We start from the raw sequence: 13,257 nt of genomic DNA, 5'->3' as shown, positions 1-13,257 counted from the left end.
GAAACCATCAACAAAACGAAAAGGCAACCTACTAAATGGGAGAAGATAACGGCCAATGATACATCTGATAAGGGGTGAATACCCAAAATTTATAAACAACATATATAACTCAACACCAAGAAAACAATCCAGGGCCGGCCCAGTGGTTCAGGCGGTTAGAGCTCCGTGCTCGTAACTCTGAAGGCTGCCTGTTCGATTCCCTCATGGGCCAGTGGGCTCTCAACCACGAGGTTGCCAGTTCAATTCCTCGAGTCCCGCAAGGGATGGTGGGCTGTGCCCCCTGCAACTAAGATTGGACCCAGCACCTTGAGCTGAACTGCCGCTGAGCTCCCGGATGGCTCAGTTGGTGGGAGCGTGTCCTCTCAACCTCAAGGTTGCCAGTTCGACACCCACAAGGGATGGTGGGCTGTGCCCCCTGCAACTAGCAACGGCAACTGGACCTGGAGCTGAGCTGCGCCCTCCACAACTAAGACTGAAAGGACAACAACTTGAAGCTGAGCGGCACTCTCCACAACTAAGATTGAAAGGACAACAACTTGACTTGGAAAAAAGTCCTGGAAGTACACACTGTTCCCCAATAAAGTCCTGTTCCCCTTCCCCAATAAAATCTTTAAAAAAAAAAAAAAAAAAGAAAAGAAAACAATCCAATTAAAAAATGGGCAGAGGACCTAAACAGACATTCTCCAAAAAGGACATACAGGTAGCCAACATACGTATGACAAGATGCTCAACGTCACTTATCATCAGAGAAATGCAAATAAAAACCACAATGAGATACCACCTCACTCCTGTCGGAATGGCTATCTTCAATAAATCAACAAACAACTGTTGGTGAGGATGTGGAGAAAAGGGAACCCTCATGCACTGTTGGTGGGATTGCAGATTGGTGCAGTCACTATGGAAAACAGTATGGAAGTTCCTAAAAAAATTAAAATGGAATTACCTTATGACCCAGCAATTCCACTTCTGTGTATTTATATGAAGAAATCTGAAACACTAATTTGAAAAGATATATGAACCCCTATGTTCATTGCAGCACTATTTACAATAGCCAAGATATGGAAGCAACCTAAGTGCACATCAATAGACAATTAGATAAGAAAGGCGTGGTGTATATATACAATGGAATATTACTCAGCCATAAAAAAGAAAATCTTACCATTTCTGACAACATGGATGGACCTAGAAGATATTATGCTAAGTGAAATAGGTCAGACAGAGAAAAACAAATACCATATGATCTCACTTATATGTGAAATTTAAAGTGCAAAATAAATGAACAAACAAAACAGAAACAAACTCATAGATGCAGAGAACAAACTGATGGTTTCTAGATGGGAGGGAGGTTGGAGGAATAGGGAAGGGATGAAGATTTGCAAATTGCCAGTATAAAGACAATCGTGGGGATGTAAAACACAGGATAGGGAATATAGTCAATAATATTGTAATAACTATGTATGGAGTCAGAGGGGTACGACACTAATCGGGGGGATCACTGCATAAATGATACAAATGTTTGGCCACTATACTGTATACCTGAAACTAATATGTCAATTGTAACTGAAAAAAATAATTAAAAAATAAATAAAAAGCATGGTCTAGTTGTTATGCTATGAGTCACCATTTAGCCTCTTTTATAAGACCAATAGCTCACAGTCCTGTTCAGAAGACACAAGTCTGTGTATATATGAGGTGTGGTCAAAATTATGGTGAATGTTTAAATTTTAAAAATGTGTTATCGTAAAAGACACATTGCCACTAATCCCTCTCAAAATATTCCCCTTTGCTTTGAACACACTTATCCCATCGTTCTTGCCACTTTCTGAAGCAGTTCTGGAAGTCCTCTTTCGTGAGTGTCTTTAGTTGCGCTGTTGTGGCTGCCTCAATGTCCTGAATCGATTCAAAACGTTTACCTTTTGTGGTCATTTGGACTTTGGGGAAGAGTGAGAAATTGCATGGTACCGGATCAAATGAATAAGATGGATGAGGATACACAGTAATATTTTTAATTGACAGAAATTGCCAAATACCAGAAGCGATCTGTGACACTGCATTGTCATAATGGAGGATGAAATAAAGACACTCATGAAAGAGGACTTCCAGAACTGCTTCAGAAAAGTGGCAAGAATGATGGGATAAGTGTGTTTGAAATGAGGCAGAGTATTTTGAAGGGGATTAATGGCAACGTGTCTTTTACTGTAATTTTTTTTATTTAAACATTCACCGTATCTTTTGATCACACCTCATATATCTATATGTAATTCATGGAAAATGAAAATACATATGTAGATATGTGGCAAAGCATGGAGTCTCAGGTGGTGATTAATACAAGAAACACACAAACATAAAGACAAAAAAGTCATTTAAATGCATAAGAGAGATACACTGACCTGAGTAAGATATGGAATGTGGTTCTGGTCAATTCCAACTTGCTGAATTCACCAAAAAAGGGGAAAAAATGCATATTACAGCAGAACATGGCAACAAAGAAAAGTAAGTGAGAGACCAATGTGGACACAAAAGAGAAAATACACCAGAGCAGGAATGCCTTGCTGGGCCGCTTCCTATCTAGATCACAAAAAACATCAGACTACAGTAAAAATGTCAGGCTTAGTTTGTACACTTACGCACAAACTTATACGTGTCCTAAGGATAAAACTATAAAAGAAAAGACTTGCCAGAAACTGAGTGTTTGCTGTCTGGATAGCCAAATGTGTTGTAATTTTTCAAGTAGTCAGAGTCAGCTGTTATTCATATTGCTATTCTCCTGTGGGTAATATGTGTGTTTTGTTTTTTCAGTTTTCAGAAGTTCTACTATTGCTTGCCTAGGTGTGGTTCTCTTTGTATTTATCTGCTTGGATTCTTCTGAGTATCAGGGCAAATGTGGGGCTCACCTCATATGTTTCCTTGTCTTACTGATCACAGACCTATTCTACCTGAAAAGATTTATGTCATATATATTTTGGCCTGGTTTTAGAGTTGTTTCTGCCGGGAGGGTAAGCTTGTAATCAGTTACCCTCATGGCTGCAAAGAGAAATCTCTGTAAGATTGCTTCTGAGCAAAAGTGCATTGGATAGTGCATCTGAAGTACCTAATTTTAGTTTTTAGTTTTACTATTCACAAGATAGTTAAAACTACAACCAATTTATGTGTGTTTGTACGGTGGCAGCAGTCAGAGGGTAGTTATGTTGGATACTAACCTAATACAGAAAACAGAAAAGCCTGGGATAGAAATAGATTTGTATACCTCCGCAACTTTCAGGAATTGCGCCAATTTGGTTGTTCTTCCAAGAAACTTGATGTAAATATCCAAACTGTCCTTGCACTGGTTCTTCTTCATGTCAAAATACCTGCCTAAAAATAGAAAAATATTACCATAAAAGAGCCAATAACTAAGCAGTTTTCAAGTTTCACTCCTTTCTGATGATCCTAGTTTAAGCTGATTCTGAATATGATTTTAAGTTATTCAAAATAATTATAGTTTGAATTCAGTTATTTTTCTGTTTTAAAAAGCAACAACACTGCTAAATCCATACACTCAACAGATTTTTATGGAGTAACTACTGAATGCCAAAAACACTGGAAATACATCTAGAATTTAATAGCATACACAGATTTTTAGATAGTTTAGTTTCAATTTCTACAACTTCTAGCCTGTAATTTTTTTGAGAACTGTGAAGCTCTCTGAGGGAAGGGGCTATGTTTCCTACTCTTTAATAACTCTACAAATGTACTAGGTACTTCCACAGTATAAGAAAATCTCAAATTCTCATCAATGAAGTTTGGAGAACCTTCCTGTGAAAGAATCATTCGTTAGGGTGAAATGATGACAGAAATTTCCTGAATAGCCTAAGAATTACATGCTTGTAAAATAATCAATAACAATTACTTATTTTATAGGCTATATTTCCTTAGGAAAGTCAGAACTGTTTTTGACCTTGGTGGAGTGGGCCTTCATAAGCAATGTAGAAATATGGTAATCCATCTTGATTTACTGGTAAATTTTCCAGAAATATCAGTTAGCATTTATATAGAAATTGAAAAGTTCTGTGGCTAATTAACCATATAATTTTAACCAAAAAAAGCAATATAATGTCTCATTATTTAAAAAGATGTATGACCCTGTAAGGATCTTCAATTTTGAATCTTTAAAACAAATATGAGTCTAAACGTAGAGCCGAAAGATTCTGACAAATTATTTGTACCAGTTTATTTTTTAAGTACGTAATGTTTATACTTTAGCCTACCTAGCAGATTAAGGATGCCCTCATTATAGGCTGCAAAGAGGCGAAGAGAATCCTTAAATAGGAGCATGAAAGCAGCATGTATTATGCCATTAGTGAGTTCCTCAGGATTTGCCTGGAAATCAAGTAAAAGAGTAATCAATTATCACCACAGTTTTTAAAACTTCCTTCCCCCTCCTAGAGTTAAACAATGCCATTTACCAATATTTAAAAAAAAGATTTATAAATCTCTTACATTAAAATTAAGAAGAGCATCAAACTGAGTTTGAATAACTAGAAGTGTGTTTAACAGGTCTGTAGTATTCATAGTTCTCATCATACCATCCAGCCTATAAAAGATAAACGGAATTCACAGTATCAATGATTAAGAGTTTGAGAAGCACTCTGATGTCAACATCCTGAAATACAGCTGTGTTTTTGACCAACTACACATATCGGAGCACATATGTATTTCAGTATTTCTTGCTTACAAACTTATTATATTTACTGACCCTCTCTTGGTTTTGGTGATGTCAGATGCCATCATTCTATATGCGAGTGACTTTTCATTCAAGTATCTGCTATATCGTCTGATGAAGGTTGACATAGTATAGCCTAAAAATGAAATATTTTAACTATTTTGAATTTCACCAATATTAAGCATTTATTCTATTTGCCCATAAATGCAAAGACTTATCATTCCACATTCACTCATATACCTCAACAATATCTTTGACACACAAAAACTAGAATGTCCTTTATTAATCATCTTGTCCAACATTCCTCAGACTTCATGTTAAAGATTATTTTTTTATCTCCTCAAAGGCTTGATATCAACTCAGGATGTCATGTTGATGGTGACATTCCTGAACAGAGGAAATAACTAAACTTTACCAGCTTCTTTCACATTTCCACAGAAACTATTGTAAATTCTTAGCATTTTCCTCAAACTCCCCATCCCATTGTAGCCAACCCTCCCCCACCCTCCCTCCATGCAGCAAATGACCTTGCCCTCCACTGCATAAACAAAATGGAGGGAAAAAAGCCATGATGGAAACGTGACGTCTCACTACTCAACTTCCAAACATACCTGGATTCATTTATTCAATTTATTTATTCATTCAACAATGGTTCAGTGCCTATTAGGAGCCAAACATCTTTCTAGATGCTGGAAGTTCAGCAGTGAACAAAACAGACAAAAATCCCTACCCTCACGGAGGTTACATTCCAACAGGGGATTGATAGACAAGCCAAAGAAAAGAAAAACGCAGAGATGGTTAGTCGGTGAGAATTGGAAAGAATAAAACGCAGGCAAAGAAGGGGCAGAGGGTTGTGGCCCTATTTTCACTAGTCTGAACAAGGCCTTACTGAGTAAATAGCTAAAGGGTTCAATTTCCTCTATCTCTAGCACACTGCATATTCTGATATTCTTATTAGGCACTCAAATATGTGTTGTATCAATGAATTAGAAATTATCTACCATAATAAAATGTACAACACACCACACCCTTCATTAATTTACAACCATTTTATTTAACCAGGCATGGTTTTCAGAACTTTTCCCTCCTTGCCACATAGAAATATTTCCATCGAAGAATCATCTTACCTTCTATGACACTTTTATCCAGGAAGTTGTGTAAAGTGAACAAAGAGTTTCTAGATGCAAGATGTTGGATAAAACGCTGTCAAACAAATGAGCCAAATTAAAAAACCAGCTTCTGTCCACAAATAGAGTTGATTAATGATTTTGTCATTGTAAATACATATTTAACCCAATTCTATCATATAGCTTCTATGTATTTCAGGAGCATTAAGGTGAGCAGGACCATATTCATCCTGGGCTACACAACCTAAGGACCTGCAGCGTTTCCTGTTTATATACCTCTCAAATAAACAAGGGGTTAAACATTAAAGCTCATGTGAATACATACCCTTCTCCTCCAAGATTTTCTATATAGCCATTCCTCCTTTTTGATTTTGAGAATATTTAATTAATTATGGAATTATTTTAATTAATAGTACATTACTTCATAATTTGCAGAAAAATAAAAAGAATAATTTCATACATCTGTGTACCCCATTACCCAGAAACGATGACTGCTAACTTTTCGGCGTATCAGCTTCAAGTCTATTTTAAAAATAAGAGGAATAAAGTATTACAGATAAAGTTAAAATTGTCCTTTGCTCCATCCCTAAGCTCTATTTCCTTCCCCTACCTGGAAGTAACCGGTATCATTCATTTTAATACGCTATCTTTACAGTCTGTTTTCTTTATAGCTTCATATACATTTGTTGCATGGAAAAATACTGCGTGCATTTTTAAAATTTACATAAATGATATTGTATTCTACCATTTTGTAACTTGCCTCCTCCATTAGCATAGCATCTTTTTTGAGATCTAGCCTTTTTGGTATAGTACATCCCATTTAATGTCATACAGTATTTCATTGTATAAATACACCTCATTTTAGTTATCTGTTCCCTACTGATGGGAGTTTAGGTAATTTCTACTTTCTAAATGTTATAAATATGCTATGAGTCATGGATTGCTGGGTCACTGGGCTGGAAATTTTCAGTTTTACTAAACATGTCTCAATGCTCTCCTCTCAGTGATAAACTGCAACTAATATTTACATGTCATCCACAAGTGTGTCAGTTCCCATTGCCTCAAGGTCTTCGCAACTCTTGATACTGTCATGAATTTTAAATTTTGCTTATCTGAGCATGTTCTCAAATGGTTATCAGCCATTCTGGTTTACTTTGCTGTGAACTCTCCGTTCATTTCTTTTGTTCATTATTCCATTGTTCTGCCTTTTTCTTACTGATAATGTATTCTGAATATTAATCTTTTGTCTGTAATATATAAAATCTTATTCCAACTTTATGGTATCTTTCCTCCTCAAATGTCATAAACATGTTCTCCTACATTTTCTTCAATTTTAAAATTTAGTATTTTGCATTTAGAGGTATTTCATTCATGAGGAATTTATTTTTGCATATGGGGTAAGATAAAGATCTCATTCTATTTTTTTCCATAGGATGTTATTGCACCAAAAGGCTTTATTTTAAATTCCACACTTTCCCCCACATTTTTAGTGCCACCACGCTCCCATGTAAGTACTGTTCTACTTGTGAGCCTCTATTATATTCCATTTATATATATGTTCTATTTTTACCAATACCTTCCTGCGTGATCACTGTTGCTTTATAATAAGTTTCAAAATCCAGTCAATTTCTAAATCCTGATTTTATAATGCAAACCTTACTGAGACAAAACGTTCATTTGAAGTTGAAAATAATAATTTGATGGTACAGAACATTTCGGTTGTTCTGTAAAATACAGAGTATTTGCATGTGGGGAGAGATGGAAAGGTGATAATGTAATACATTCAGGTATCCAGTTTCTCCTGGTAAAGTAAAGCAGTGAGGCAGGAGGACATTTTTGAGAACTTTTGTTTTTTGGTTTAAATCATCTAAAGAATTGAGTGTAATATCCCACTCTATTATCTAGTGGCTAAAATAGTATACCTCAAATACTGGTTGCAAAGATACAGTCATACAGAAAAATCAGTGTTTTAATACCCACTGCTATTCACTTCCCCCACTTGTCACTATTGAAAGTAAAAGGTGGTAAGCCTTTGCCAAACCAAAAACATCTTGCAGTAATGTACTGCGAGTCCTCTGTACTAAAAAGAAGTGCCTACCATTTGAGTATACACCATGCTCACCTCGTTTCCATGAACCATAAGGTGATGCACAGTAACCAGCACTTTGAACACCACCACCCAGCTTCTGCTCCCAGCTTTCTTAAAAAGGACATCGACCAGGTGTTCAACACTCCTATTTGTTTCATTTATGTACTGTATTAGATCTAAATTAGAGACAGTGACAAGCATTAAAACGCAGACTGAAAGAATTTTCAAAACCAAACTTGCTAACTTTGACTTAAATACAGATGCAATCAAATCTCAGAGAAATGACAAAGGAAATAATCCAAAACATTTTCTTCATTACGAGTATTACAATTTGCAATGACATATGTTACATGATATTGAATACCTGTCTACCCTATGTTCTGTATACTTGATGAGGGTAGGAACTGTGTCCATTTTGGTCACTACTGTATCTCCAAACCCAGCACAGTGGCTGGCACATAACAGGTTATGGTAAATACCATGTTTCCCCGAAAATAAGACCGGGTCTTATATTAAGTTTTGCTCCAAAAGACACATTAGGACTTATGTTCAGGGGATGTCATCCTGAAAAATCATGCTAGGGCTTATTTTCCGGTTAGGTCTTATTTTCAGGGAAACACAGTATGTATTAAGTGAAAACGACTCAAGAAGGTAAGTAACATACCCAGGGCCATACAGGTAGTTACGTGGCAGGGCTGGGATTCGAAATCAGATTTGCTTGACCCTGGAGACCAATATATTAATTATTACACTGTACTACCTCTCTCAAGAAGAGTGTCATGTCATGAAGGTTCAGGCAGGAGCTTTCCTTGTAGTGTCACCCAACATACGACCATTTTGTTTGCATCCTTCAACCCATTATTAACTTCTTGAGTCCACTTCCCCATAACCTTGTACCTGGTTTATTTCAACAGCTTCCCAATTTCCAGCCTCAGGATTATAACCATTCATCAATTTACTTCATATGGCCCCTCAAAAGCTAATTTTCATCGTTTCATTTTCCCATTCAAGAATATGCAGTGATTCCCTATTGTTTATCAGTTCAAAATATTTTTTGCTTTCAAAACTATAAATTATCATTATAAAACTTCATCCCTACCACTTATTCATTCATCAGCATCTTCACATGCATAGCATGAGGAGAGCTACTAAGGAGCGTGCTTAACAAATACACTAGTGGATTGCAGCAACAGGCTGACTAACTGGATACCCAGATTCATTTATTCCATGAGTGTATATACTCATATCAATGCCTGACACGTGCCAGTTGCTGTGCCAAGTTGAAGGTTATGAAGAATGAGATTCTCTCAGTTTTCCTTTATATCTCAAACTCTGCTTCATTCCTTTTTTCTGTAGTTTTTTTGTTGTTTCTGCTTTCCCATGATTTCAGCCTTTGAACTTAACATTTGGGCTATCGTGGTACTGACTCCACTGCCCCCATTAGGTTGCATCTTTTTTATAAATAACTACTGCTCCTCCTTTAGGTCTACAGAAGCCAATTTTCACACATATCACATAACCATCCAGGGATGGATAGTATATATTACGCCAGAAGCTAGCATGGAGCGTGTGCAGAATATTGTTCAGCAAACTTTCAAAAAATGTACAGAGTGCCAAAAAAAAAGTATATACATTTTAAGAAAGGAAAACTATTAAAATTGTAATCCTCAATATATACCAATGACAAAAGATGAACACAAGTCACGTTTGACTTCTGCAACTACAAGAGGTGCTCAAAGTGGTTACCATCAGCGTCCAGACACTTCTGATTATGGTGAACTACTGCTTGAGCAACGCTGACCAGTGTCCACTTGTATACATTTTTTTGGCATCCCTGGTATATAAAGGAAATTAATCTTTATTTAACTTAGTGAACTGTTAATTGTTATAATATATGCACATTGTCATGATGATAAGATAATAATTTACAAGGCAATCCATATTAAGTCCACTGATAGTTTTATAGCAAAATACCAAAATAAAAAAGTGATCAAAAGAGTAAATCATCTGTGAAGGTTTCAATAGCGGTAGGATTTATGTATATTGCCAATAACACAAACTATTTATAAAGTCACTGCTCACAGTGAAGTCAAACAGCAGGGAGTAGGGAGATCCTGGGAGTCTATTCTGTGTTTGAGCAAAAGCTAAGTTTAAGAATCAAAATTCTTTGCCCTGGGAAACACACACAGGAGCACAAAAAATGTTGCTGTGGACACTCTAAAGCCTATCCATGGACCTTAGGTTAGGACTACCTACGGCAAGATTTGCTTGATAGATTTTCCCTTCCTTTATTTCAAAAGACTCGCTGAACATCATGATTTATAAAGGACTTCAGAATTGAGACCCTTCTCAGAAGCCTCGTTGTTCCAGCACCTGTGTCCTAAGTTATCTGAATAACTTAAAAACAAATAGTTTGTTGTTTAGAAGTCCAGTGGTTTTCTTCTAGGCTCAAAGATTACTAGAAGTGAAAATACAATCTTCCCTGTCGTGCAGTGGTGAGGAGGGAGAGAAGGGATAGTGGGTGGGGTTAGGGAGGGGAGTGGGGTGCTGTTATTAGAAGCACTTGGATCATGATGGCCTGTGAGCGGCCAGCGTCAGACCTCCTACTCACCCGCTAGGTGTTTTGGCGTCGGTTCCATGGGCTCATTGGTGGTCGCCCCAAGGGCAGCTTTGGACGCAGATGACCCCATGCGTTCGTTGTAGACCGCCAGCCACGAGTGTGGTGGCTGCGAAGTTTAAACCCTGCCCTTCCGGACTAGCGGACTGATCAACAGACCGGCACCCCTGATGACAAATGGGACGCCGGAGGTGACAGAAGGTCTGGCTTCAGGTAGCTTTCACCTGATGACCTTTGCTCGCAGCCTGACGCAGACCTACAGCATTATGAGGTGGGATTTGAAGTGGCCAACGGCAGGGCCTCTGCAAGAATGCTGGGAAAAGATGGCCGCGGGTCCCAGAACGGGGTTCTGAGGACCCTATCGAGCTTGGGGCGGGGCATCTCCAGAGGGGCGAGTACAGACCGTTTGCATAATACAAGCTGGATAACAAAATAAACTTTAACAACCACTGAATGAACAGTATGAGGAACATGGACTGGTTGGGAGCTCCAGATGAAAAATCTGGATATCTTCACATCTTGGAAATTAGGGGGTCCTATGACGGTACTTTGAAAATTCTTAATGCGACATTTTTAGGGAGGCTTCACTCACACATTTTGGGGGTTGTATCCTGCCTGACGTCATGTCCTTCTACCCTTCATTCAGCATCAGATACATAAGTCCATACAGTCTTTTAATAATACTCCTTTATTATCCTTTTAATACCTGTGGAAGCTGTAGTAATGTTACCCCTGCCGTTCCTGATACTGGTAATGTACAGTCTTCTCTTTTTTTTAATCTGGATAGGGCTGGCTAGAGAGTTACCAATTTCATTGCTCTTCTTAAAGAATCGCCTTTAAGTTTCATTGATTTTCTCTGTATTCTCTTTTCTGTTTCATTGATTTCTGCTCTTATCTTTATTATTTCCTGCCTTCTACTTGCTTTCACTTTCTTTTGCTCTTTATTTTCAGGTTTCTTAAGGTAGGTTAGCTTACTTACTTGAGATTCTTTTTTAATAATATAGGCATTTAGAGTTAAGCACTGCTTTCATTTTCAAAGAACATATTTCATATGATTTCAATCTATTAAAATTTGTTGAGTCATTTTATGGCACAGAATATGCTGATGGCATATGTTCTATGTACCCTTGAAAAGATGCATATTTTTCTACTGTTGGCTACAGTATTCCAATTAAAGGTGTATTACAATTCTTTTTTTTTTTTTTTTTTTACACAGAGTATATATTTTTTTAACTTTTATTTATTTCAGTGTGTTTTTTCCAGGACCCATTAGCTCCAAGTCAAGTCATTGTTTCAATCTAGTTGTGGAGGGCACAGCTCACAGTGGCCCATGTGGGGATTCAACCGGCCACCTAGTTAAGAGCACTGGGCTCTAACCAACTGAGCTAACTGGCTGCCCTACAATTTTTGATATTGTATCACAAGTGACTGAGATTCCATTCATTTTCATTTTTCATAGCCTTTTCCCCACTACACTTCAGGTTGGAGAGGTTCTTTTGCTACGTCTTCACTGATGTTTTCCTCTGCAGAGTCTCATTATCTTCGGCTAAGCCCACCAAGGACAGGGTGTGTTTCTAATATTGTTTTTCACCTCTACAACTTCCATTTGGTCATTTTCTGTCTTTCATTGCTCTCCTCATTATGCATACAGTTTCCTTTAAACCCTTAAGGATATTCATAATAGTTATAATGGTTACTTTAAAATGCTTGTCTGCTAATTCCTTCATCTTTGACAATTCTGGCTCTGTTTCTATTGACAATTTTTCTGTTGTGTATGGATCACATTTTTCTTCTTTCTTTTTTTTTTTTTTTTTTTTTATTGGGGAAGGGGAACAGGACTTTTTTTTCTTCAAGTCAAGTTGTTGTCCTTTCAATCTTAGTTGTGCAGGGTTCTGTTCAGATTCAAGTTGTTGTTCTGTCTTAGTTGTGGAGGGCGCAGCTCAGCTCCAGGTCCAGTTGCCGTTGCTAGTTGCAGGGGGTGCAGCCCACCATCACTTGCGGGAGTCGAACCGGCAACCTTGTGGTTGAGAGGACATACTCCAACCAACTGAGCCATCCGGGAGCTCAGCGGCAGCTCAGCTCAAGGTGCCATGTTCAATTTTAGTTGCAGGGGGCGCTGCCCACCATCCCTTGCGGGAGTCGAGGAATTGAACTGGCAACCTTGTGGTTGGGAGCCCACTGGCCCATGTGGGAATCGAACCGGCAGCCTTCGGAGTTAGGAGCACGGAGCTCTAACCGCCTGAGCCACCGGGCCGGCCCCTTTTTTTTTTTTTTTTAATTAAATTTATTGGGGTGACAATTGTTAGTAAAATTACATAGATTTCAGGTGTACAATTCTGTATTACATCATCTATAAATCCCATTGTGTGTTCACCACCCAGAGTCAGTTCTCAAAAATATGGAACGCTTCACGAATTTGCGTGTCATCCTTGCGCAGGGGCCATGCTAATCTTCTCTGTATCGTTCCAATTTTAGTATATGTGCTGCCGAAGCGAGCACTTTCTTCTTTCTTTACGTAGTAATTTTTTATGGAGGCCAAATATTGTTAATTTTACTTTATTAAAATAGTGCTGTATGTTGATGTGTTCCTTTAAAGAATGTTAAAGTTTTTTTAAACTTTTTTCATTTTTCAATTACAATTGACATTCAGTATTTCATTGGTTTCTGACATATAGCACAATGGCTAGACATTTATATAACTTATCAAGGTGGTCCCCCAACA

At 37.7% G+C, this 13,257-nt stretch overlaps 1 protein-coding gene and 1 non-coding gene across 2 annotated transcripts in view; both read right to left on the bottom strand.

Moving 5' to 3' along the window:
- LOC141569594 (phosphatidylinositol-binding clathrin assembly protein-like) overlaps positions 1 to 10,676 on the bottom strand; it is a 51,030-nt gene extending 40,354 nt beyond the window's left edge. Inside the window, exons 1-8 of the mRNA XM_074323329.2 lie at positions 10,530 to 10,676; positions 7,952 to 8,094; positions 5,830 to 5,905; positions 4,736 to 4,838; positions 4,480 to 4,573; positions 4,248 to 4,359; positions 3,248 to 3,354; positions 2,391 to 2,432 (exon numbers count right to left, since the gene is read on the bottom strand). Coding sequence (XP_074179430.2) covers positions 2,391 to 2,432; positions 3,248 to 3,354; positions 4,248 to 4,359; positions 4,480 to 4,573; positions 4,736 to 4,838; positions 5,830 to 5,905; positions 7,952 to 8,094; positions 10,530 to 10,608 — 756 coding nt within the window. The 5' untranslated portion in view covers positions 10,609 to 10,676. The remainder of the gene's footprint in view (positions 1 to 2,390; positions 2,433 to 3,247; positions 3,355 to 4,247; positions 4,360 to 4,479; positions 4,574 to 4,735; positions 4,839 to 5,829; positions 5,906 to 7,951; positions 8,095 to 10,529) is intronic.
- Positions 10,677 to 12,927: 2,251 nt separating this feature from the next.
- On the bottom strand, positions 12,928 to 13,034 carry LOC148754700 (U6 spliceosomal RNA). The gene has a single exon (XR_016020108.1). It is a non-coding gene; the product is annotated as a U6 spliceosomal RNA (small nuclear RNA).
- Positions 13,035 to 13,257: the final 223 nt, after the last annotated feature.

The sequence above is a fragment of the Rhinolophus sinicus genome, chromosome 18 (assembly GCF_057876585.1).
Source record: "Rhinolophus sinicus isolate RSI-liver-muscle chromosome 18, RSI-T2T, whole genome shotgun sequence".
Classification (NCBI taxonomy): domain Eukaryota; kingdom Metazoa; phylum Chordata; class Mammalia; order Chiroptera; family Rhinolophidae; genus Rhinolophus; species Rhinolophus sinicus.
Note: the sequence above shows the minus strand (reverse complement) of the source record. Positions and strands in the feature narration are given on the sequence as shown.